This window comes from Oncorhynchus masou, chromosome 30 (assembly GCF_036934945.1).
Source record: "Oncorhynchus masou masou isolate Uvic2021 chromosome 30, UVic_Omas_1.1, whole genome shotgun sequence".
Classification (NCBI taxonomy): Eukaryota; Metazoa; Chordata; class Actinopteri; order Salmoniformes; family Salmonidae; genus Oncorhynchus; species Oncorhynchus masou.
Window position 1 is genome coordinate 12193683 of NC_088241.1, and position 26274 is coordinate 12219956.

The 26274-nt window shown below is 44.3% G+C and overlaps 1 protein-coding gene across 1 annotated transcript in view; it reads left to right on the top strand.

Annotated features, from left to right (window-relative positions):
- Positions 1-26274, top strand: part of LOC135522062 (t-SNARE domain-containing protein 1-like) — a 123533-nt gene that overhangs the window by 16407 nt on the left and 80852 nt on the right. Inside the window, exons 2-4 of the mRNA XM_064947978.1 lie at positions 8898-9010; positions 17579-17656; positions 20321-20390. Of these exons, the coding sequence (XP_064804050.1) occupies positions 8923-9010; positions 17579-17656; positions 20321-20390 (236 nt within the window). The 5' untranslated portion in view covers positions 8898-8922. The remainder of the gene's footprint in view (positions 1-8897; positions 9011-17578; positions 17657-20320; positions 20391-26274) is intronic.

A 26274-nucleotide genomic window follows, 5' to 3' on the forward strand; every position in this document is an offset into this window, starting at 1 on the left:
TTGTGTTTGTGTTTGGCCCAATATGGTTCTCAATAAGAGGCAGGTATCAGTCGTTGTCTCTGTTTCGGTTGTTTGTTTGTACTTTTGTTATTTTGTTCAGTGTTCTGTTGATATTATGAAATATATCATTATGGACACTTACCACGCTGCACATTGGTCTGATCCTTGCTACCTCTCCTCTGAAGAAGAGGAATTCCGTTACAGAACCACCCACCACTCAAGGACCAAGCAGCGTGGTAACGGGCAGCAGCAGCGATCTTAGGACTCCTGGACATGGGAGGAGATTCTGGACGGCAAGGGACCCTGGGCACAGGCTGGAGAATATCGCCGCCCCAAGGCAGAGCTGGAGGCAGCGATAGCCAAGAGGCGGTGGTATGAGGAGGCAGCATGGCAGCGCGGTTGGAAGCTCGAGAGACAACCCCAAAAATGTATTGGGGGTGGCACGTGGGGAGTGTGTCGAAGTCAGGTAGGAGACCTGCGCCAACTCCCTGTGCTTACTGTGGAGAGAGAGGGACCTGGCAGGCACCGTGTTATGCCGTGAGGCGCATGGTGTCCCCGGTGCGGTACATAGCAGCGCCTCGTATCGGCCGGGCTAGAGTGGGCATCGAGCCAGGTGCCATGAAGCCGGCTCAGCGCATCTGGTCTCCAGTGCATCTCCTCGAGCCGGGGTACATGGCACCAGCACCAGCATCTGCCGGAGTCTCCTTCCAGTCCGGATCTGCCGGAGTCTCCCTCCAGTCCGGATCTGCCAGGGACTCCCACCAGTCCGGATCTGCCAGTGCCGCCCGTCAGTCCAGAGGCGCCACTCACTCTAGACTCGACCATCAGTCCAGTGGCGTCCTCTAGTCCGGGGTCAGTGGTGAGGATTCCCGCTCCAGAGACATTACGTAAGTGGGCCGAGTTAGAAGTGGAGCGGGGTCCACGTCCCTCACCAGAACCGCCACCTCGGAGTTATGCCCACCCAGACCCTCCCATATAGGCTTAGGTGTGTGGCCGGGAGTCCGCACCTTTGGGGGGGGGGTACTGCCATGCCCTGACCTTAGAATTCTTTGTTTTCTTTATTATTTTGGTTAGGTCAGGTTGTGACATGGGTGATTATATGTTTTTGTCTTGTCTAGGGCTTTTGTATGTTTATGGGGGTGTGTCCAGTCTAGGGGTTTTGTATGTCTATGGTTGCCTAGATTGGTTCTCAATTAGAGGCAGCTGGTTATTGTTGTCTCTGATTGGGAACCATATTTAGGCAGCCATATTCCTTGAGTATTTTGTGGGTGATTATCTATGTCTATGGATGTTGCATGGTTGCACTCTGTGTTGATAGCGGTCACGTTTGTTTAGTGTACTTCGTATTATTTTGTCTTACATTAAAATAATGTATTCACATTATGCTGTGCTTTGGTCCTCCAATCCTTACTACTCCTCCTCGTTAGAAGAAGAGCATGACAAATCTTTTTGAATGCTGCATTCAAAACAACTGGAACTTGGAATTTGGAACTGGAAATTTCCTACTTACAACCTCAGTGCATTCAAGACAACTGGGAACTTGGGAAAAAACTAGTACCGACTGGGCAAATTCATTTTGAATGGTCATCCAACTCGGAATTCCAAGGCTGAGACTCAGGCTCTTTTATAACCTGAAAATCACTGACGTAATGATTTGACCTCGTTTTTTTCCCTGAGTTTCCAGTTGTCTTGAAAGCACTATAACACTGCACACATTATAAAAATGACAGGCTACTTTGACACTGACAAACGTAGAATTAAAAAGAGGCAGCTCAAATTAACTTTTTGATAGCTTTTATTATCGAATTTTACATTGCAAAAAGTGAAAATATTTTTTCATGCCAAAATACTTACCGGATCCAACCAAATCGTTTCCGGAATGAAACAGTCCAAAACCGATAGGTGTCGGATCCTGTTTCGGTAGGATCCAGCTCAAATCGAGCACTGTATGGCCCCCATATATCTAAGCTTTGTGTTTTAATAAGGAGTCACATAATGGGATCATATTTTTGATTGTCTCATCATCATTCAAGAGACTGTTTATAAGACTGTTATATAACGTGTGTGTGTGTGTGTGTGTTGCTGTGATAACAGGTGCTGGTGATCGGTGGGGGGATGGAGATTATTTGGGGAATAGAATGGGGTGATTTATCTCAATAATGAGTATTTTTGTGACAGAGCAATTTCACTGTCCATCTTTTGTTGTTAGAGACTCAGTTTATTGGCCTTAGGTATATTTTTATGGAGTGGACAGAAAGAGAAAGAGAGATGGAAGAGAGAAAGTGAGAGCTTGAGCAAAACACATGAGCATCCTGCTGTTTGGCTGCTTCAGCTGAAGGTGAGGATAAGGAAGATGCGGGTAAAGAAGCGCAACACTTTACTTTCTCAGCCCTGACTGTCCTCATTGATGTCTGAAAACACAACACCATCGCCCGAAGGACCTGACTGTCCTCATTGATGTCTGAAAACACAACACCATAGACCGAAGGACCTGACTGTCCTCATTGATGTCTGAAAACACAACACCATAGACCGAAGGACCTGACTGTCCTCATTGATGTCTGAAAACACAACACCATAGACCGAAGGACCTGACTGTCCTCATTGATGTCTGAAAACACAACACCATAGACTGAAGGACCTGACTGTCTGACCTCATTGATGTCTGAGAACACAACACCATAGACCGAAGGACCTGACTGTCCTCATTGATGTCTGAAAACACATCACCATAGACTGAAGGACCTGACTGTCCTCATTGATGTCTGAAAACGCAACACCATCATTGTCCTCATGTCTGAGAACACAACACCATAGACACAAGGACCTGTCCTCATTGATGTCTGAGAACACAACACCATAGACACAAGGACCCTCCTAACTGACCGCATTGATGTCTTTTACTGACCGCATTGATGTCTGAGAACACATCACCATAGACACAAGGACCTTGGAGACCATCTGCTTTGTGCTGTTTTTATGTTGTTTACAGATAGTTGTTATTATTGGGTTATCAAGGCAACATTTGATCTTAACACACACACACACACACACACACACACACACACACACACACACACACACACACACACACACACACACACACACACACACACACACACACACACATAAATGAATGTAGTAATCTGTTTCTGAAGACACGTATGAGTGCTAGTTTAGCAGCTCAGTGCGAGTGTGACCTTGTTGAATGATGGCCAGCGAATTGCAAGGTAATATTATCAGATTAGCAATCGCTTTAATTAGGTTAGCGCTAACGGCAAAGCTGCAGGCCGCCAAATGGTAGCTGACCTTTTAGCCATGTCGATTTCCAATAGTGTTCAGTAAAATGTACTTATTGATAATTGTAATTTTCCTTGTTTTGAGGGTCAAGCATGTGCCAGACCTTTAATGATTTTTTCTGATGATGATGATGATGATGATGATGATGATGATGATGATGCCTGTGTGGAATGAATATTGACCATGTTCACTGACTACACCATATCCTCAGTCTAGAGCTGTGTCCATCCTGACCTGAAACCATCCTCAGACCCAGAGACTCAGGCCAAGACCAGAGTCATTATGACACATTATGGAACTGGGCAACATTCCAGAAGACATTTCTGGGTTAGAACTCCTATCCAATTGTATCAGAATCATATTTCCAGACCCTTATGACTTAATAAGCCAGAATCAGTGCAAGTAAAGTAGAGAAGACCCATCCATCACAATGTGAATCAGAATGTCTGAGATGACATCACTAGTTTACAGTCCAGACATCTCTTTGTCCGAGCTGGCTGGGTCTTGGGCTGATGAAGGGCAGAATCGCCTGCTGGGACAAGGACAGATAGTAGTTAGTATAAAGACAGCTAATATTCAGTGACCAGAGTCATTGGGGACAGTGGACAGTCTGATCCTATTATGTCAAGCTCAATGACAGATCATTGTTGAACTATTTCTCTTCTTATTTGTCTCTTGTCGGTTTGAGTGTATGTGTGAAATATATATATATAAAACTCAGCATACAAATAAACGTCCTTTCACTATCAACTGTGTTTATTTTCAGCAAACTTTACATGTGTAAATATTTGTATGAACATAACAAGATTCAACAACTGAGACATAAACTGAACAAGTTCCACACATATGTATGTATGTATGTATGTATGTATGTATGTATGTATGTATGTATGTATGTATGTATGTATGTATGTATGTATGTATGTATGTATGTATGTATGTATGTATGTATGTATGTATGTATGTATGTATGTATGTATGTATGTATGTATGTATGTATATATATATATATAATGTGTATACAGTTGAAGTCGGAAGTTTACATACACTTAGGTTGGAGTCATTAAAACTCGTTTTTCAACCACTCCACACATTTCTTGTTAACAAACTATAGTTTTTGCAAGTCGGTTAGGACAACTACTTTGTGCATGACACAAGTCATTTTTCCAACAATTGTTTACAGACAGATTATTTCACTTATAATTCACTGTATCACAATTCCAGTGGGTCTGAAGATTACATACACTAAGTTGACTGTGCCTTTAAACAGCTTGGAAAATTACAGAAAATTATATCATGGCTTTAGAAGCTTCTGATAGGCTAATTGACATCATTTGAGTCAATTGGAGGTGTACCTGTGGACGTATTTCAAGGCCTACCTTCAAACTCAGTGCCTCTTTGCTTGACATCATGGGAAAATCAAAAGAAATCAGCCAAGATCTCAGGAAAAAAATGATAGGCCTCCGCAAGTCTGGTTCATCCTTGGGAGCAATTTCCAAATGCCTGAAGGTACCACGTTCATCTGTACAAACAATAGTACCCAAGTATAAACACCATGGGACCATGCAACCGTCATACCGCTCAGGAAGGAGATGCATTCTGTCTCCTAGAGATGAACGTACTTTGGTGCTAAAAGTGCAAATCAATCCCAGAACAACAGCAAAGGACCTTGTGAAGATGCTGGAGGAAACAGGTACAAAAGTATCTATATCCACAGTGAAACCTGAAAGGCGGCTCAGCAAGGAAGAGGCCAGTGCTCCAAAACCGCCATAAAAAGCCAGACTACGGTTTGTAAAGATCATACTTTTTGGAGAAATGTCCTCTGGTCTGATGAAACAAAAATAGAACTGTTTGGCCGTAATGAGAATTGTTAGGTTTGGAGGAAAAAGTGGTAGGCTTGCAAGCCGAAGAATACCATCCCAACCGTGATGCATGGGGTGGCAGCATCATATTGTGGGGGTGCTTTGCTGCAGGAGGGACTGGTGCACTTCACCAAATAGACGGCATCATCAGGAAGGGAAATTATATGGATACATTGAACATCTCAAGACATCAGTTGGTAAGTTAAAGCTGGTCGCAAATGGGTCTTCCAAATGGACAATAACCCAAGCATACTTCCAAAATTGTTGCAATGTGGCTTATGGACATGTCATGCACAAAGCAGATGTCCTAACTGACTAACAAGAAGTTTGTAGAGTGGTTGAAAAATGAGTTTTAATGACTCCAACCTAAGTCTATGTTATCTTCCGACTTCAACTATATATATTACATGTTCTTACATGACAAATGCACAAGCATTCATAAGAAAATAATTTCAGTGTAATACTCAAAGGCTGACACACACACACACACACACACACAGAGCATTTGTGTCCAGCGTGCTGGGTAATTTCTGCTCAGTTGCCTGACTCCCTCTCGCTGTGCTGAGCCTAGTTCTGCTCATAATGGCAGCTGTGAGAGGAGTCAGGGACTGATTCAGAATCACAGGAAGGGGTGAATGATGTTCTCTGTCAGGGTTGAGACAAGCCAGTCTGGCTGTCTGCCCTCCTACCAGGGCTGCATTTACTGGCACCATGGGTCCTACAATGTCTCACAGGGATGTTCTGTAGCACACCTCCAACTCGCTCTCACACTGACCTGGCATGGAACAGCAAGCGGTACCAGAGCGCCAAGTCTCGGTCCAAAAGGCTTATTACCAGCTTCTACCCCCAAGCCATGAGACTCCTGAACAGCTTATCAAATGGCTTCCCAGACTATTTGCAATGTCCCCCCCCCGCCCTTCACACTGCTGCTACTCTCTGTGTATTATCTATGCATTGCCATTTTACCTCTTCCTACATGTACATATTACCTCAATTATCTCACGTAACCAGTGTCCCCGCACATTGACTCTGTACCAGTACCTCATCGCTACTGTTATTTTACTGCTGCCCTTACAGTTTGTTATTTTTGTAATTTTCTTCTTTTAATTTTTTTTTACTTATCTATTTTGAACTTTTTCTTAAAACTGCATTGTTGGTTAAAGGCTTGTAAGTAAGAATTTCACTGTAAGACACATGTGACAAATACAATTTGATTTGATTTGAACACACACTAGCATGCGTGCACACAAACACACACACACATGCACACACACACATATTTCCCTCTGGTTTTCAATGCATTATTATTTAATAATCTCACAACTTTATGTAAAATGTGTAAATGACCCTAGACTTATCTCTCTCATAAAACAATTAATTTGTTTTCCGAGGGCTGTTTGAGAAGCTCCCTGGCTCACTCTGCCTGAGCTGCAATTAGACGCTTCTTATGCCGACAAATTAATAAAAGTAATATGGAGAGAGAATAGAATGAGAGAGATTGAGAGAGAGGGTGAAAGATGGGGAGAGAGGGAGAGAGGGAGAGAGGGAGAGAGGGAGAGAGGGAGAGAGGGAGAGAGGGAGAGAGAGAGTGAGAGTGAGAGAGAGGGTGAAAGATGGGGAGAGAGGGAGAGAGAAAGAGAGAGAGAGTGAGAGAGAGGGTGAAAGATGGGAGAGAGGGAGAGAGAAAGAGAGAGAGAGTGAGAGAGAGGGTGAAAGATGGGGAGAGAGGGAGAGAGTGAGAGAGAGAGGGTGAAAGATAGGGAGAGAGGGAGAGAGAAAGAGAGAGAGTGAGAGAGAGGGTGAAAGATGGGGAGAGAGAGAGAGAGAAAGAGAGAGAGTGAGAAAGAGGATGAAAGATGGGGAGAGAGGAGAGAGAAAGAGAGAGATAAAGAGAGAGAGAGACTCTCCCATCACCAAGGAACTTATGGCTGCTTTATTATTGATAGTGAAAAATATGTTATATCCTAATAATGTTCCCCCACATTTGATTACATTTTTATTTTCCTATTGTCTAGTCCTGTAGATTTACTGTAGTAGTACTAAACAATCTCAAGTAGAACCCCATGTCTATAGAGGACCACCAGCCTCAAAGACAAGATGTGCAGTGATGTATCAGTCAACACACTTTCTGCTCAGCCAATCACAGAGCTCTATTGTGAGTCAATGACCAGGGCGAGTGTTGATGACATCACCAGGCCAGGCAGACAGGGAGAGGCTGGGTGAAGGCCAGGGGTGCATGGGTATAGCTGGTGCAGGGACCAGGAACACTAAGGCAATGAGTAATGACAGTGGGATCCACTCATTGTGTTACTACATCATGCAGTCCTCTCCTCTGCTCAGACCTCATTCTTCACAAGGGTGACTGGCCGAACTATGAGAGACACATATAGGATCAGTGTGTGTGTGTGGGTGTGTGTGTGCGTGTGTTCTTGTGTTTGTGTCTCTGTGTGTGTGTCCACGTGTGTGTTTGAGCATGTGTGTGTGTGTGTGTGTTGTGTTTCTGTGTGTGTGTTGTGTTTCTGTGTCCTTCTACCCTTCTCTCCATGTCCTCTTGCTCTCCATCTCCTCTCCCTCACTCCTTCTACCACTCTCTCCATGTCCTGTTGCTCTCCCTCCCTCCCTCCCTCCCTCCCTCCCTCCCTCCCTCCCTCCCTCCCTCCCTCCCTCCCTCCCTCCCTCCCTCCCTCCCTCCCTCCCTCCCTCCCTCCCTCCTCCCTCCCTCCCTCCCTCCCTCCCTCCCTCCCTCCTTCTCCTCTCTCTCCATCTCCTCTCCCTCTTTCCTTCTACTCCACTCTCCATGTCCTCTCTCTATCCCTCTTCTCTCATTTCTCCTTCTGTCCTTCTCCCTCTCCTCTCTCTCTCTCTCTCGCTCTCTCACTCTCTCTGCTTCCCCTCTCTCTGTTCCTTTGCCACCCTTATGAGACGGTCATGAATGCCAGTGTTCACATACCCAGACCCGGGTGCCAGACAAGACCAGGCTAGCTTCAATACCACAAAAGGGCAGCTGGACAATGACATTAGAACACAATTACAAGCCTACTTAGTTCAATGCCTGCTATTCACAGAGGGCTGAATGTCTTACAGGACAGCTTATGAAATCATGATACCATGTGACCTTTGGTTGTGATGCTGGTAGACACAGGGCTTCATAGATGTCATGTGTCTTGGATGGAAAACACATTCACTATTCATTATTTAACCTTTTCAGTGATGTTTTGCACACCTCCATATAGATGGGGGGAGGCTGAGTCATGATGCATAATGTCACTGTGGAATCGGGGATTCAGTTCATACACACACTTATATTTATGTACACATACACACACAGATTTCTACATCACAATGTCCATATTTTCCCTTGATAGTTCCTGGAATCTACCAACCAGGAATATTGAATACTCAGATCCATATAGTATATCCACCAATCCAACTGATGTTGTTGTGTTCTCTCTGTTCCAGACAGACCCAAAACAGCCAGGACAGGATGTCTTATGGATCCATATAGTATATCCACCAATCCGACTGATGTTGTTGTGTTCTCTCTGTTCCAGACAGACCCAAAACAGCCAGGACAGGATGTCTTATGGATCCATATAGTATATCCACCAATCCGACTGATGTTGTTGTGTTCTCTCTGTTCCAGACAGACCCAAAACAGCCAGGACAGGATGTCTTATGGATCCATATAGTATATCCACCAATCCGACTGATGTTGTTGTGTTCTCTCTGTTCCAGACAGACCCAAAACCTCCAGGACAGGATGTCTTATGGATCCATTGATGGAGGCTCCTTTGGAGGCAGCCGAAACCCCTTCAGAGGCCCCAAGAGGCAGGGCTACCAACCAGTAGGTAAAGATAAACATTCACTTCCAGGATTTCATACTAACTTGAGCACCACATTTTCACCCTAACTGAAACAAACTATTTAAATTACCCTCTTACTTTTAGTACAGTATTGAAAACAAGACTGAGTTTGTCAAAGTGACGTCAATCTGCCGCAGGGCTTGGAGGCTGACTATGGATGGATGGATGGACAACACTACCACCCCTTGACCCCCTGAGGAGAGGCAATCATAGGGTTCACTACTGTGGAATAGACGGGTGTGTGTGTGTGTGTGTGTGTGTGTGTGTGTGTGTGTGTGTGTGTGTGTGTGTGTGTGTGTGTGTGTGTGTGTGTGTGTGTGTGGAGGAATGGACTGTGAATTAAGAGGTCATACTGTATGAGGTCTCTGCAGAGAAATCAAGAATAGGGGGAGGCAGGACATAAAGTGTTCAGGAAGTGATAATGCTATTGCTATATGCTCCCTTGAATATCCATCCACTGGTTTGGAGGGAATATGCACTGGTTTGGAGGGAATATGCAGTGGTTTGGAGGGAATATCCACTGGTTTGGAGGGAATATGCAGTGGTTTGGAGGGAATATCCACTGGTTTGGAGGGAATATCCACTGGTTTGGAGGGAATATCCACTGGTTTGGAGGGAATATCCACTGGTTTGGAGGGAATATCCACTGGTTTGGAGGGAATATCCACTGTTTTTGAGGGAATATCCGCTGGTTTGGAGGCAATATCCACTGGTTTGGAGGGAATATCCACTGGTTTGGAGGGAATATCCACTGGTTTGGAGGGAATATCCGCTGGTTTGGACGGAATATCCACTGGTTTGGAGGGAATATCCACTGGTTTGGAGGGAATATCCGCTGGTTTGGAGGGAATATCCACTGGTTTGGAGGGAATATGCACTGGTTTGGAGGGAATATCCACTGTTTTGGAGGGAATATCCGCTGGTTTGGAGGGAATATCCACTGGTTTGAAGGGAATATCCGCTGGTTTGGAGGGAATATCCACTGTTTTTGAGGGAATATCCATGCAATGGTTTGGAGGCAATATCCACTGACGTGGAGGGAACAACCACTCGACAGCTCACAACAGATATCCTATATCAAAGGAGTGTTATCGTGTTAATGACCTGAAGCAGATTTGCAGTGTGGTGTCAGGAACTTGGAGAGTGTTAGGGGTCAAGGGTCAGTCATGCAGTTATAAAGCGGTGGTTGCCAGCATCACTGCTTTACTCCATGACCTTTCACCTTTCTCACATTAGCCTTGTAATAGGGCCAGATTAAGGCAGGCCTCCAATGGGTATGTGTGATGTATATTGTTCACGACCCTCCATGTGTGTTTGTGTGTTCGTCTGTGAATGTGCGCATGTATGTGCCTCTTTCTTTTTAACAGTGATCACAGCTGACACTCCAGTAAGAGTTGCTGGTACAAGGCATTAATTAGGGTGTAGCTCAGATACCCAGAGAAGTAAGATGAATTTGACCGAAACATAAAAACATCAAACAAGCTCTTTTGTGTCTTAACTCCTGCATACTGTAAAATTGGGAGAAATAAATATTCACATTCACTCAGTGACAGTCTTCCCCCAGTCTCTCCCTCCTCTCTGTCTCTCTCTCTTTATCTCTCTCCCATCTCCCCCTCTCTCTCTCTCTCTTTCCCCCTATTCTATCTTTCCCCCTGCCACTCTCTCTAGCTTTCCCCTATCTCTCTATCTCTTTACCTTTCTCTCTTCCTTCCTTCCTTTCTCTCTCTCTCTCTCTCTCCCTCCCTCCCTCCCTCTCTCACTCTTTACCCCTTTCTTTACCCATCTCTCTCTCTCTCTCTCTTTCTGCCTATATCTCACTCACTCTTTCCCCGTTTCTCTATTACTCTCTCTCTCTCCCTCCCTCTATCTCACTCTTTCCCCTTATATCTCTCTCTCTATCTCACTTTTCCCCCTATATCTCACTCACTCTTTCCCTGTTTATCTCTCTCTTTCATTCCCCATATCTCTCTCCCTCTCTCTCTCTCCCTCCCTCTATCTCACTCTTTCCCTCTATATCTCACTCTCTCTTTCTCTCTCTCTCTCTCTCTCTCTCTCTCTCTCTCTCTCTCTCTCTCTCTTTCCTCCTATATCTCACTCACTCTTTCCCTGTTTCTCTCTCCCTCTCTCTCTCTCCCCCTCTATCTCACTCTTTCCCCCTATATCTCACTCACTCTTTCCCCGTTTCTCTCTCTCTCTCTCTCTCTCTCTCTACCTCCCCTCCCTCTCTCCCTAGTGTATAAAGAGCAGACTGTGTAGAGTGTGCTGTGGCAGCCTCAGTGTTATGGGGAGACAGATGGGGGCCTGAGCCATCAGAGAGAGTAGCTTTGATCACAGTGAAGCCGGGGCCCTTTCAGCGGGCCGGAGCCTGTCAGATTTGCTTGTGTGGCTTCTGGTGCTTGCTGCTTGCGCCGACTGAGCTGTGCGTGTGTGCGTGCGTGTGTGTGTGTGACTGAGCTGTACTGAGCTGTGTAGCAGTGGAGGGGGGCTCAGGAAATGATCAAAGCCCAGGTAGAGTCTCTAATGGAGCTGTCAGTCGGGATAATCTTTCTCCTCCTTCCTCTTGCCAAACCTTTCAAGCCCTTCCAGCATGTATGCAACTCTCCTCTTCTACTCCCCGGGTGGGTGCGATCTCTCGTGAACATTCACTCACTCTTATTCTCCAATCTCTTCTCTTCGATCACTTGTGGTCAAAAAGTGGAGGCACTCTCCTTGGTCTGCTTGTGGAGAAAACACACTGTTGGTCTCTGCTGTTCCTGGTGTGTTTTTGAACAGTTGTAATGCCAATAAAGAGAATCGCAATTGTGTTCAGCAGCACACACCAGGTTGGTCCGGCCTGTTCTCGCCGTGTTCTCCCTGTGTTCTGGGCCTGATCCTGGGATAGAACAGTCTCGTTAGACCCCTCTAGTGCTCTGCTCCACAGCCCCAGCCCTGGTCATTAGAATTGTTTGGGATGGAGAGCTGTTTGTCTGGGAGGAGACCTTAATGAGAGACCACTCTACCAGCCACAGGTACCGCTGAGGGTCCGTAAGTGGCCCAAGTGGGGTGTGTGCTGAGCAGCCATGACAATGTCATTGGAGCCGCTGGGAGTGAATTGGTTGCAGTGGTCTGGAGTCACGTATTCAGGTTAGAACTAGAATGTTACTAGAACTAGAATGGTAGAATACCGTACAGCTTGGAAGAGATGGTGTTGCTCAAGAGTTGGAAAACATTGTGGGAGTAAGTTAAAGGTTGTTTGTTTTGCTTCTTTTGTTGGATTGATGATGCATAATCATGCACGCTAACAAAGTTTCAATGGTGATTCACCACAATTAATTAAATGTGTTTATCTAGCATAAAGCACATTTTGAAATACTCAGCATCTGTATGAAAGAAGGTATTGTGAAAGATATATTTGAAATTAGCATTCGAAAGGTCAAGCTTTGCGTCAGACTCTCACTGCATCAGAACATATTCACGATGGTATTTTTAGCGGGCTACAGAAGGCAACCGTATGGATAGGAGATTCTCCAACACATATTTGTGTAGTTGCATACAGTGCATCATACAGCAACATTGATGATGCGTCATCAGTCTAATTCAGGGGAAAGACAGCCAGTTAGCACCAAGCAGATGGAGGAAGAGGCTCACACTCATAGACCTTTCTCAGAGCATCAAGAAAGTCCATTACAACTATATTTAGCTTTAGAGGGCATTTGACGCCTCTCCAACTTCAATGTATTTAGTATATGGATATCTGAAATACCAGATATGAGTGTGACACAATTCATGTTTTGAGTTGCTGAAGATATATTGTTGGCTACAAAATAGTTGTATTTGCTGCCCGTGTTCTATCTTTGCCAACTCTGTAATTTGTTATGGATGATGGAGTGGGTGAGTGATTGAGAACTGTAAAGGGACTATTATCATCAGACTTCCTGGCAAACAGCAAGGCTTGAACAGCATGGTGTTCTGGCTAAATGTTCTGTTATTTTGGAACAGGAGAAGAAGACACTTTCATGATCATCATTGAATGTGCTCCTGCATGGTCTATGTCTCCTGACTGGAACACACCAACAGAGGAGAAGAGATCACTGGAGTGGGTGGAGGGTAGAGCTAAGTTGAAACGGTGAATCTTTAATGCTTGTTGTGTGTTTTTGTTGCCTTGTCACTCCAGGTGCTGTATCTCCAGGCCTGCTCACATCATGCCCCAAAATAAACCTAGCATTAAGTTTGTTATAGAAACTGCAGTGTATGCAGGCTAGGCTATAGCATGTTTTATGGCAACCCAACATGGTCTGTGTGTCGTTGCGTAGTGTGACTGTTCGAGTGTTGAACTTACAGTAGATTGTCCGGAAGCCTAAAAACCAAGTTAGCTATGGTAGTTAACACGAGCTTGTGACAATTATCTGAGAATTACCTGACCTAGGTTAGATAGCTAGAATCAATGACTGGCGTGCTTTTTGTCTCCAACAAAACTATTTGTGTGTAAGTATTAAAAGGCATCACATACTGAAATAGTCTTTAGAAATTGGAAGCTCCTCTGGGAGCAAGAAAGGAGAAAAGGCGCTTTTTCCTCTGCAGTGGGTCTATGCCCGGCCTGGCCCTGTTTTAGGAAGAGTTTCCACAGTGGAACGACAGCTGCTGACCTCGAAGGTAATGAGATGGGGGCTTTTGATTAAGTTGCGCTCTGATTTGAGAGTGTAATTGAACGTGTTGCAGATAGTGCATTTGCCGTATCGACAAGCGACTCTGCAAAGGCCAGGATGTTAATTCGTCTCTCGAGTGTTGCTGAGGTTTTCATTCATCACTGTAGCACTGTGTGTGTTTTACGTGTTTGCGTGTGTGTGTAGGGCGAAATCAGCAGCTTCTGTATCAGCTGTTCAGCAATTCTCAACCTGTCGTGCCGCAGTGTGAAGACACATTTTAATCACTTCACTTTACACTCTCTTTATGGAGATTGTGCTGATTGATGCAGTTGGATGTAGATCTGCTAGACATTATGACGTGATTATAGGTTCAGACCTCTTCCAAAGCACTGTAGAGACAGATAGGAGACAGGAGGAAAAAAGGCCCAATTAAGCACATTAAACATTTGTAAATGCCTTTCTAACGTTTTTCCCAGACCTGGCTACCTTTCTATCCATATCTTAGTCTTTCTTCCTGCCTCACCCTTCTCTATTCTCTCCATTCCTTTCCTCTCTCCACCTCCCTCCATCCCTTGTTCTTTCTGTGCCAGCTTGTCAGGCAGAGAGCCAGTGTAGCAGCCAAGAGTCCAAGACCCACTTGCGGGGACATGGCGACACTAGAGTAATGACTGTGTCAGATACCCTCCAGCAGTCGTTGTCGTGTGTGTGTGTGTGTGTGTGTGTGTGTGTGTGTGTGTGTGCATACGCGTGTGTGAGATAGTGAAAGGTAAATAGAGCAAAAATTAAGGAGAGAGTTTGCTCATGACTTAAAGATTGTATACAGTGCAATCAGAAAGTATTCAGACCCCTTCACTTTTTCCACATTTTGTAATGTTATAGCCTTTTTCTACAATTTTTCCTCATCAATCTACACACAATACCCCATAATGACAGAGCAAAAACGGGTTTTTAGAAATGTTTGCTAATTTATAAAATAAATATAACATAAATATCACATTTACATAAGTATTCAGACCCTTTACTCATCACTTTGTTGCAGCACCTTTGGCAGTGATTACAGCCTCGAGTCTTCTTGGTTATGACACTTGGCACACCTCTATTTGGGGAGTTTCCCCCAATCTTCTCTGCAGATCCTCTCAAGCTCTGTCAGGTTGGATGTGGAGCATTGCTGCACATCTATTTTCAGGTCTCTCCAGAGATGTTCGATCAAGTTCAAGTCCGGGCTCTGGCTGGGCTACTCAAGGACATTCAGAGACTTGTCCCAAAGCCACTCCTGCGTTATATTGGCTGTATGCTTAGGGTCGTTGTCTTGTTGAAAGGTGAACCTATGCCCCAGTCTGAGGTCCTGAGTGCTCTGGTGAAGGTTTTCATCAAGGATCTCTCTGTACTTTGCTCCATTAATCTCTCCCTTGATCCTGACTAGTCTCCCATTCCCTGCCACTGACAAACAGCCCCACAGCATGATGCTACCACGACCATGCTTAACTGTAGGGATTGCAATAGGTTTCATCCAGACGTGACTCTTGGGATTCAAGCCAAAGAGTTCATTCTTGGTTTCATCCGACCAGAGAATCTTGTTTATCATGGTCTGAGAGTCCTTTAGGTGCCTTTTGGTAAACTCCAAATGGGCTATCATGTGCCTTTTAATGAGGAGTGGCTTCTGTCTGGCCACTCTACCATAAAGGCCTGATTGGTGGAGTGCCGTAGAGATGGTTGTCCTTCTGGAAGGTTCTCTAATCTCTACAGAGGAACTATGCAGCTCTGTCAAAGTGACCATCGGAATCTTGGTCACCTCCCTGACCAAGGCAATTCTCCTCCAATTGCTCAGTTTGGCTGGGCGGCCAGCTCTAGCAAGACTCTTGATGGTTCCAAACTTCCTCCGTTTAAAAATGATGGAGGCCACTGTGTTCTTTAGAACCTTCAATGCTGCAGACATGTTTTGGTACCCTTCTCCAGATCTGTGCCTCTACACAATCCTGTCTCGGAGCTCTACGGACAATTCCTTCGTCCTCATGGCTTGGTGTTTGCTCTGACATGCACTGTCAACTGTGGGACCTTATATACACAGCTGTGTGCCTTTCCAAATCATCTCCAGTCAACTGAATTTACCACAAGCGGACTCCAATCAAGTTGGTTAAACATCTCAAGGATGATCAATGGAAACAGGATGCACCAGAGCTCAATTTCGAGTCTCATAGCAAAGAGTCTGAATACTTTATGTAAAGGTATTTCTGTTTTTTATTATTAATACATTTGCAAAAATGTTTTTAAAAAACTGTTTTCGCTTTGTTATTATTGGGTATTGTGTGTAGATTGCTGAGATTAGTTTTTATCCAATGGAGAATAAGGCTGTAATGTAACAAAAAGTGGAAAATGTCAAGGGGTCTGAATACTTTCCAAATGCACTGTGTGTGTGTGTGTGTGTGTGTGTGTGTGTGTGTGTGTGTGTGCGCGCATGTGCCTGTGTCTCTGTGTGTGTGCGTCTGTGTGTGATAATTGAAGAGAGAGTGCGGCTGGATCCAGGTGGTGGAAGATAAAGGGCTTAGAAGTGATCCCGTCGTGCTACCGCTTCCCCAACAGCAGGGGGGGTTTTACATAACACAGCAGTCTGCAGTGGATGATATCGGCCACGATATCTGTCTCACACACATTCAACTCATTTGACCGTGAACCAGGCATGGTCAGGCATCACACACACACATTGCAGACCTGACTACACATAGGCATGCACACACACACACACACACACACACACACACACACGCTAACACACACGCTACAACCCAACTAGCTAAGCCCCCAACCGAGTGTAGTCTGAAACATTACACCCAGACACTGCCTACATGAACACTCACATTCTCACAGAGACAAACAAAACCTAATCAGATGTCATACAAGGATGAACAGACAGAAGAGAGACCAGGGTAATGCCACTGGTTAATGGGTAGAATGGTGCAGAGTAATCAATGTCCTTCCTGAAATCGCACTCACCATCCGTGTCATTGGGTGACCTTGTGTCACCCTTCTGTAGTCCTCCATCCTTCCATCTCTCCCTCTATCCCTCCATCAGCAGTGTGAAACACTGGGTCACTGATGCGAGGAGAGGGACGACTTAGCCCTCTGAGTTCCTTCACACAGACATAGGTGGTTCCATGTGAATTGAGCATCCGCCATTTATCATAACGATGGGAAGAACTGGACAAGCGTGTGTCGAAGGCGGGAGTATGTAGATCACACTAGGGGCAGTAATGGTCGTTGAACTGAAAAATGACACCATTTTAAAATGTATTGCTGTCATATAGTGTGTACTTTTGATTTAATCATGTTTCTTCCACCACAGGAAACTGTCCATAGTTTGTTAAATCATGTGAATGACCCTTAATATGCAGACGTGTCGATCATATGTCTCAGTGAACTGCAAACCATCCTTTTGTTATTCTGTTCGTCAGTTGTGGTTAAAGAGCACAGCTTAATGGAACAATGCTTATACAATATGCAGGTTCAACATATTTCCTCTTTCTTTTCCTGTAATTTTTCATTCCAAACAGTAATCCCCCACCACCCATTGTCATTTTCACACACTACTGATAGTAGTTGGAGAAAAATGTCAAAAAATAACTTTCCAAGTCACTTTACAGTCACTTTAGGGGTCAGAATTAGACAGAGTCCGACCTTGGCCTGTTTTTTCTGTGTGCCTCATGATAAACAGTGTATATTCTCTCCAAGCTATTTAGCAGTTGCCTAAGGTGTTTGGTTTAATGTCCCTGGACCCGGATTACAGTCCTGGACAAGGCTAAACCCCAAATTCACTGTCACACATTTCATGATAGAACAGCTCTGTGGCTGTTGTGTTTTACCTACGATATCTGCCTTGTTATTGGTGTGTTTTTATCATGCTCCATCGAACTGAAATCATGTCTTCTCCAAGCAACACAGGTCAGCTCCTCAGAGCTGCAAGACGTGTTTCAAGAGACCTCCTCCAACATTTTCCAGATCAACGCAAATGGTGAGTCTTGAATATGTGTTTGTGTGTGTACATGTGTAACTGTGCCTTTTCTGTTATACTGTTGATATAAACTCAGCAAAAAAAGAAATGTCCTGTCACTGTCAACTGTGTTTATTTTCTTGCAAACTTAACATATGTGTAAATATGACCATAACAAGATTCAACAACTGAGACATAAACGGAACAAGTTCCACAGACATGTGACAAACATAAATTGAATAATGTGTCCCTGAACAAAGGGGGAGGTCAAAATCAAAGTAACAGTCAGTATCTGGTGTGGCCACCAGCTGCATTAAGTACTGCAGTGCATCTCCTCTTCATGGACTGCACTAGATTTGCCCGTTCTTGCTGTGAGATGTTACCCCACTCTTCCACCAAGGCACCTGCAAGTTCCCAGACATTTCTGGGGGGAATGGCCCTAGCCCTCACCCTCCAATTCAACAGGTCCCAGACGTTCTCAATGGGATTGAGATCCGGGCTCTTCGCTGGCCATGTCAGAACACTGACATTCCTGTCTTGCAGGAAATCACGCACAGAAAGAGCAGTATGACTGGTGGCATTGTCATGCTGCAGGGTCATGTCAGGATGAGCCTGCAGGAAGGGTACCACATGAGGGAGGAGGATGTCTTCCCTGTAACGCACACATTGAGATTGCCTGCAATGACAGTAAGCTCAGTCTGATGATGCTATGACACACCGCCCCAGATCTCGACAGACCCTCCACCTCCAAATTGATCCCACTCCAGAGTACAGGCCTCGGTGTACCTCTCATTCCTTCGACGATAAACGTGAATCCGACCATCACCCCTGGTGAGACAAAACCGTGACTCGTCAGTCCAGCACTTTTTGCCAGTCCTGTCTGGTCCAGCGACGGTGGGTTTGTGCCCATAGGCGACGTTGTTGCCGGTGACAACTGGTGATGACCTCGGCATATTGCGGACAGTCTGAGCACTGATGGAGAGATTGTACGTTCCTGGTGTAACTTGGGCAGTTGTTGTTGTCATCCTGTACTTGTCCCGCCAGTGTGATGTTCGAATGTACCGTTCCTGTGCAGGTGTTGTTACACATGGTCTGCCACTGCAAGGATGATCAGCTGTCCATCCTGTCTCTCTGTAGCGCTGTCTTTGGCGTCTCACAGTACGGACATTGCAATTTATTGCCCTGGCCAAATCTGCAGTCCTCATGCCTGTTGCAGCATGCCTGAGGCACGTTCACGCAGATTAGCAGGGATGAGCAGGGCATATTTCTTTTGGTGTTTTTCAGAGTCAGTAGAAAGGCCTCTTTAGTGTCCTAAGTTTTCATAACTGTGACCTTAATTGCCTACCATCTGTAAGCTGTTAGTGTCTAAACGACCATTCCACAGGTGCATGTTCATTAATTGTTTATGGTTCATTGAACAAGCATGGGGAACAGTGTTTAAAACCTGTTTGGGATAGGGGGCAGCATTGGGAAGTTTGGATGAAAAGCGTGCCCAGAGTAAACTGTTACTCAGGCCCAGAAGCTAGGATATGCACGTAATTAGTAGATTTGGATAGAAAACACTCTAAAGTTTCGAAACTGTTAAAATAATGTATGTGAGTATAACAAAACTCATATGGCAGATGAAAAACTGAGAAAATTCCACCAGGATGTGGGAATTCTGAGGTTTGTAGTTTTCAAGTGAATGCCTATCCAATATCCAGTGTCTGTGGTGTCAGATTGCACATTCTAAGGCTTCCAGTAGATGTCAACAGTCTTTAGAAGTTGTTTCAGGCTTCTATTGTGAAAGGGGAGAGAATAAGACCACTCAGAGTAAGTGGCTCAGCTGAAAGCCATGAGTTGTTTATCAAGCGTGGCCATGAGAGCGTCCCTGGTTATCTTTCTTTTCTATTGTCAACGCTGTTGTCCGGTTTAAATAATATTGAATATTTATGATAAAAAGATCCTAAGGATTGACTATAGACATCGTTTGACATGTTTCTATTAACGTTAATGGAGCTTTTTTTTACTTTTCATCTGGGTGTTGTGCTCACGCTTTGTTCATATGGATTACCGAACTAAACCGCAAACAAAAAGGAGGTTTTTGGACATAAAGATGAACTTTATCAAACAAAACAAACATTTATTGTAACATGGAGTCCTGGGAGTAACACCAGATGAAGATCATCAAAGGTAAGTGATTAATTCTAACGCTATTCCTGACTTTTGTGACACCTCTCCTTGGCTGGAAAATGTCTGTATGTTTTTTTGTGGCTAGGCGCTGTCCTAACATAATCGCATGGTGTGCTATCACCGTAAAGCCTTTTTGAAATTGGACACTGTGGTTGGATTGACAAGAAGTTTATCTTTAAAATTATGCATAATACTTGTATGTTTGAGGAATTTTAGTTAAGAGATTTTTGAGATGTTTTGAGATGTTTGAGGAATTTTCTTATGAGATCCTTTTCATTTAAAAAAAAAGTTTAGTGGAGGGGTGTTCCACATACCAGAAAACCCTTTACCCTTTACAAACCCTTTACAACCCTTTACAATGAAGATCTGTGAAGTTATTTGTATGTTTACGAATTATGTCTGAAAGACAGGGTCCTGAAAAAGGGACGTTTCTTTTTTTGCTGAGGTTAGTACTGTAAAAGCACTTGAACTTCTTTGATGTTTACAATGCTATTTGTTCCCTCTCCATCTCAGTTGTAACATTAGAGAAGAGTCTTCAATCTTTGGGAACGTCCAGAGACACTGCTGAACTGCGACAAAGCCTGTGAGTAATCACAACACGCGCACACACACACACACACACACACACACACACACACACACACACACACGGGAATTATAGTACTTACATATTCATATCAACACATTAGTGTGCAACTCAAGCGAGTAACTCAACGGCTTCCTCCCTCAATTAACCAACACTAACCATTTACTGCTGTGTTATTGACATCACATACTGCTGCAACCATGCATTAGCTACAGATAAAGTGTAGCCTGATACATAGCCTCTGAGTGTTCATGCTGCTTGACCTGTCTGTCCTTTAATCATGCCGAGGGTCACATTAAACCCAGTAGCTCCAGAACAGAGAATATTTTCTCTATATTTCAATGTCCTCTTTCATAGCCGATATTGATTATACTTGTTTTAGTTGAGCTGCCAGCAATTACCAAATTCCTGCCTGATGACAAAGTGGCCAATCTGAGATGATTGTGTCTGTTTAAAATGCATTACACCCCACTGTGCTGCCTGGCATGTCATCAATTCTATGAACATTTTTTTATGATCACCTTGGAAACTACACTGTCTGAATGTGTGTATGTGTGTGTGTTTCTTTTGCTTTCTGTTGCTTTCTTTAATATTGGTGAAGGTTGTGAACCATTATAGACAATGATCTGGGCTCACTGCTCTGAATTACTGGAAAGAAAATGGTTTTCCATGTGATGTGACCCCTCTCTGTCAGCTGTCAACAGCTACAGTATTGTATGCATTCTAGTGTCTTGAAAGGATGGTTGAATGGCACAGTTGAATGGTTGAATGCTACAGATGAATGGTTGAATGCTACAGTTGAACGTTCGAATGGTACAGTTGAATTGAATTGTGCAGTTGAATGGTTGAATTGTGCAGTTGAATGGTTGAATGGTACAGTTGAATGGTTGAATGGTACAGTTGAATGGTTGAATGGTACAGTTGAATGGTTGAATGGTGCAGTTGAATGGTTGAATGGTGCAGTTGAATGGTTGAATGGTACAGTTGAATATTTGAATGGTGCAGTTTAATGGTTGAATGGTACAGTTGAATGGTTGAATGGTACAGTTGAATGGTTGAATGGTACAGTTGAATGGTTGAATGGTGCAGTTGAATGGTTGAATGGTAGTTGAATATTTGAATGGTGCAGTTTAATGGTTGAATGGTACAGTTGAATGGTTGAATGGTACAGTTGAATGGTTGAATGGTACAGTTGAATGGTTGAATGGTACAGTTGAATGGTTGAATGGTACAGTTGAATGGTTGAATGGTACAGTTAAATGGTTGAATAGTACAATGTAATGTTTGAATGGTGCAGTGGAAATGGTCAAGTCAAATCAAATCTAAGTTTATTTGTCACTTGTGCCGAATACAACAGGTGTAGGTAGACCTTACAGTGATATTCTTACTTACAGGCTCTAACCAACAGTGCAAAAAAGTGTTAGGTGAACAATATGTAAGTAAAGAAATAAAACAACAGTAAAAAGACAGGCTATATACAGTAGAGAGGCTATAGAAGTAGCGAGGCTACATACAGACACCGGTTAGTCAGGCTGATTGAGATAGTATGTACATGTAGATATGGTTAAAGAGACTATGCATATATGATGAACAGAAAGTAGCAGTAGCGTAACAGAGGGGTTGGTGGGTGGTGGGTGGCAGGACACAATACAGATAGCCTGGTTAGCCAATGTGCGGGAGCACTGGTTGGTCAGCCCAATTGAGGTAGTATGTACATGAATGTATAGTTAAAGTGACTATGCATATATTATAAACAGAGAGTAGCAGCAGAGTAAAAAGAGGGGTTGGGGAGGCACACAATGCAAATAGTCCGGGTAGCCATCTGATTACCTGTTCAGGAGTCTTATGGCTTGGGGGTAAAAACTGCTGAGGAGCTTTTTAGTCCTCGACTTGGCACTCCGGTACCGCTTGCCATGCGGTAGTAGAAAGAACAGTCTATGACTGGGGTGGCTGGGGTCTTTGACAATTTTTCGGGCTTTCCTCTGACACCGCCTGGTGTAGAGGTCCTGGGTGGCAGGCAGCTGAGCCCCAGTGATGTACTGGGCCTTTACGCACTACCCTCTGTAGTGCCTTGCGGTCAGAGGCCGAGCAATTACTGTACCAGGCAGTGATGCAACCATGCTCTCAATGTTGCAGCTGTAGAACCTTTTCAGGATCTCAGGGCCCATGCCAAATCTTTTTAGTTTCCTGAGGAGGAACAGGCTTTGTCAGTGCCCTCTTCATGGCTGTCTTGGTGTGTTTGGACCATTTAGTTTGTTGGTGATGTGGACACCAAGGAACTGGAAGCTCTCAACCTGCTCCACTACAGCCCCGTCGATGAGAATGGGGGCCTGCTCGGTACTCCTTTTCCTGTAGTCCACAATTATCTCCTTAGTCTTGGTTATGTTGAGGGATAGGTTGTTATTCTGGCACCACCCGACCAGGTTTCTAACCTCCTCCCAAAATGCTGTCTCGTTGTTGTCGGTGATCAGGCATACCACTGTTGTGTCGTCTGCAAACTTAATGATGGTGTTGGAGTCTTGCCTGGCCATGCAGTCGTGGGTGAACAGGGAGTACTGGAGGGAACTGAGCACGCACCCCTGTGGAGCTCCAGTGTTGAGGATCAGCGTGGCAGATGTGTTGCTACCTACCCTCACCACTTGGGGGTGGCCCGCCAGGAAGTCCAGGATTCAGTTGCAGAGGGATGTGTTTAGTCCCAGGATCCTTAGCTTAGTGATGAGCTTTGAGGGTACTATGGTGTTGAACGCTGAGCTCTAGTCAATCAATAGCAATCTCACATAGGTGTTCCTTTTGTCCAGGTGGGAAATGGCAGTGTGGAGTGCAATAGAGATTACATCATCTGTGGATCTGTTTGGGCGGTATGCAAATTGGAGTGGGTCTAGGGTTTTGGGGATAATGGTGTTGATGTGAGCCATTACCAACCTTTCAAAGCACTTCATGGCTACGGACGTGAGTGCTATGGGTCTGTAGTCATTTAGGCAGGTTGCCTTTGTGTTCTTGGGCACAGGGACTATGGTGGTCTGCTTGAAACATGTTGGTATTACAGACTCAATCAGGGACATGTCAGAAAATGTCAGTGAAGACACCTGCCAGTTGGTCAGCACATGCCCGGAGCACACGTCCTGGTAATCCGTCTGGCCCCGCAGCCTTGTGTATGTTGACCTGTTTAAAGGTCTTATTCACGTCGACTACGGAGAGCGTGATTACACAGTCATCCGAAACAGCTGATGCTCTCATGCATGCCTCAGTGTTGCTTGCCTCGAAGCGAGCATAGAAGTGATTTAGCTCGTCTGGTACTGTTGAATGTTTAAACGGTACAGTTGAATGGTTGAATGGTGCAGTACGATTTGGATTATTTTCATGCTGAGTGGATGCTGCATACTCACGGCTACTCACTGCCACTTCCAGTGACTACCGTAACTGTCATAATTTTCACGAGAGGATATTGTCTTCATCTACTTTTGTAATGGTGGGCATATTTTACAGTACACACAAATGCCCTGCCTCTGGTTAAGAATGTTAATCAACCATCTGCACCCACGGTCTACCTCTCTACTCCCGGCTACAACCATAATCTCACGGTTAATAGAATTGGACCCGTCCTTGTAATTGTGGAAATGCACACAGCAAAAGTCTAAGTGGATTAATCGCTCCCACTCTCTGAGTGTCATTGTCTTTGTTAGTGCATTAGGCATTCGGTGGCGACTCGTCCGTAACCCACCAGAGGACAAGGACACTGTTTAGAGGAGTGGAGAGGGCGCGGAGAGGGAAAGGAGAGGGAGAGGAGATGGGGAGAAGAGAGGGAGAAGGAGGAGAGGCAAGATGAAGGGGAGGAGAGGAGAGAGAAGAGAACAGAGGAGGCAGCAGACTCTGCTCTGACATACAGACAGAAGGCCAACTGCCACAGAGGGCGTCAAAGAGCCTCTCCTCAACCAACCATAAGGCATACCTTCTGCCACGGGCTCCCCACAGCAAAGCCCTCACACAGTTCAGTACATTAAAGTACATACACTGGAGCTATAGATGGAGGATACTGTAGGATACGTTATGTCAATTACTGTATCTACCCAGGGCTTTCATCTTGCAGAGACAGATCCACATTTATCATGGAGTTAACTTGGAACCTTTTAGCAAATAACCTCTATGTTTTCTTCATGGTGCTATAAAATGATATGACATTTTTTATGGGACATTAAATAGTGTCATATCAGACACACTGATGTTCCTACAAACAACCTCAACACATAACTGCACAGTACTGATCAAATTCAAATCAAATGTATTTATGGACATCAGCTGATATCTCAAAGTGCTGTACAAAAACCCGGCCTAAAACCCCAAACAGCAAGTAATGCAGGTATAGAAGCACGTAATACCATACTATACTGCCTTTTAACCATCAAGAAATATTCTGCTAAATTCACACTGTCACGAACCAGCTCAAAGCCCGTAACAAAAGGGAGACAACATGGAGATAAGGAGTAACAAAACATATATGTATTAAATAAAGTAAACTAAGTACAATATACAATGGTGTGTGTAATCAGTAATCAGTAGTGTAAGTGAGTGTTTTGCATGCATGAATGTGATAATGCAGGGTGTTGAAAGGTGCCAATGCAAACAACCAAAAGGCCACCAAGAAACACAACAAAATCTAGAAAGGTGTCTGCATGGAGAGAGTCTCTTCCATGAATGGGGAAGTGGTGTATTTATCCTGGGACACACCGGGCCCAGGTGTTTCCCATGAAGCTGACGACCCTCCCAACTCCGCCCACCGGCATCCCAATAAGGAAAACAAGAGCAAAGAGAGAATACGGCAGACGGAGTGGGAGGGTCGTCACAACATGTATTACAAAATCCACAAAACTAATGTACTGTAAAATATATTATTGACAAAACAAACATGTCAAATATGCTTCCATTTGTTGATGAAAGAAACCTTTACTGTGCAGACAATACGCTAAATTAGCCCTGTGCTAATAATTAGAAACATCATTTTTTCCACAAAAGTAATTTGTTTTCTACCATGCTACATGGGTTTAATTGAGTCAATATGACCATACTCTATTTAGTTTTTTAAAGACAGCACTGTGGAGCAATTCATTTAATGAAATCACATGAGGTTATATATATAGAGAGAGCGATAGATAATGCTTGAAGTAGTGATGAAGAAGAAACTATATAAAACTGTTGTGGTGCGTGCATTTATGCTTGCGTGAGAGGCCTTGAACAAATACTGTCTAAATTCACAAAATCTTACTAGACCGTGTTGTGGAGATCTGCAATAAGAACATTGATTTAATGTCTGATGCTGTCTGTGCAGTCTGGGCTTAACCTCTGAGCCTGGTGCTCCCCTGGTCCCCTCTAGCCTAGCTTGGACACAACATACTGCACAGTACAGCAGACCTGGGTTCAAGTACTATTTTAATTCATTTCAGATACTTTATCAGGGCTTGACTGAGTTTATGTGGCGCAATGGAAACAATGAAATAATCGCACAATTGAAAACTCTGCCCATGTAGTTTGCCCCCAAGGGGTGCACATTTAGTTTTTTGCACTAGCACTACACAGCTGATTCAAATAATGACCTCATAATCAAGCTTTGATTATTTGGATCAGCTGTGGAGTGTTAGGGCAAAAACTAAACATGCACCCTTTGTACTAAAGGTAGGATTCTGAAATATGATTTGAACCCAGGTCTGACGTACAGTACATTCTGTCCTGGTGCTCCCTGTAGAGACCCAGGGATGAACACGGCTAGAGAGACCTTCTCCTTACCTCCCCACCCAAGTCCTCAAATATGGATCTAAATCTGGAGAGAGGAAATGAGGGGGAAAAATAGAGAGACAGTCCTCAGTGTATTAGTGAACTCAGAACCAGG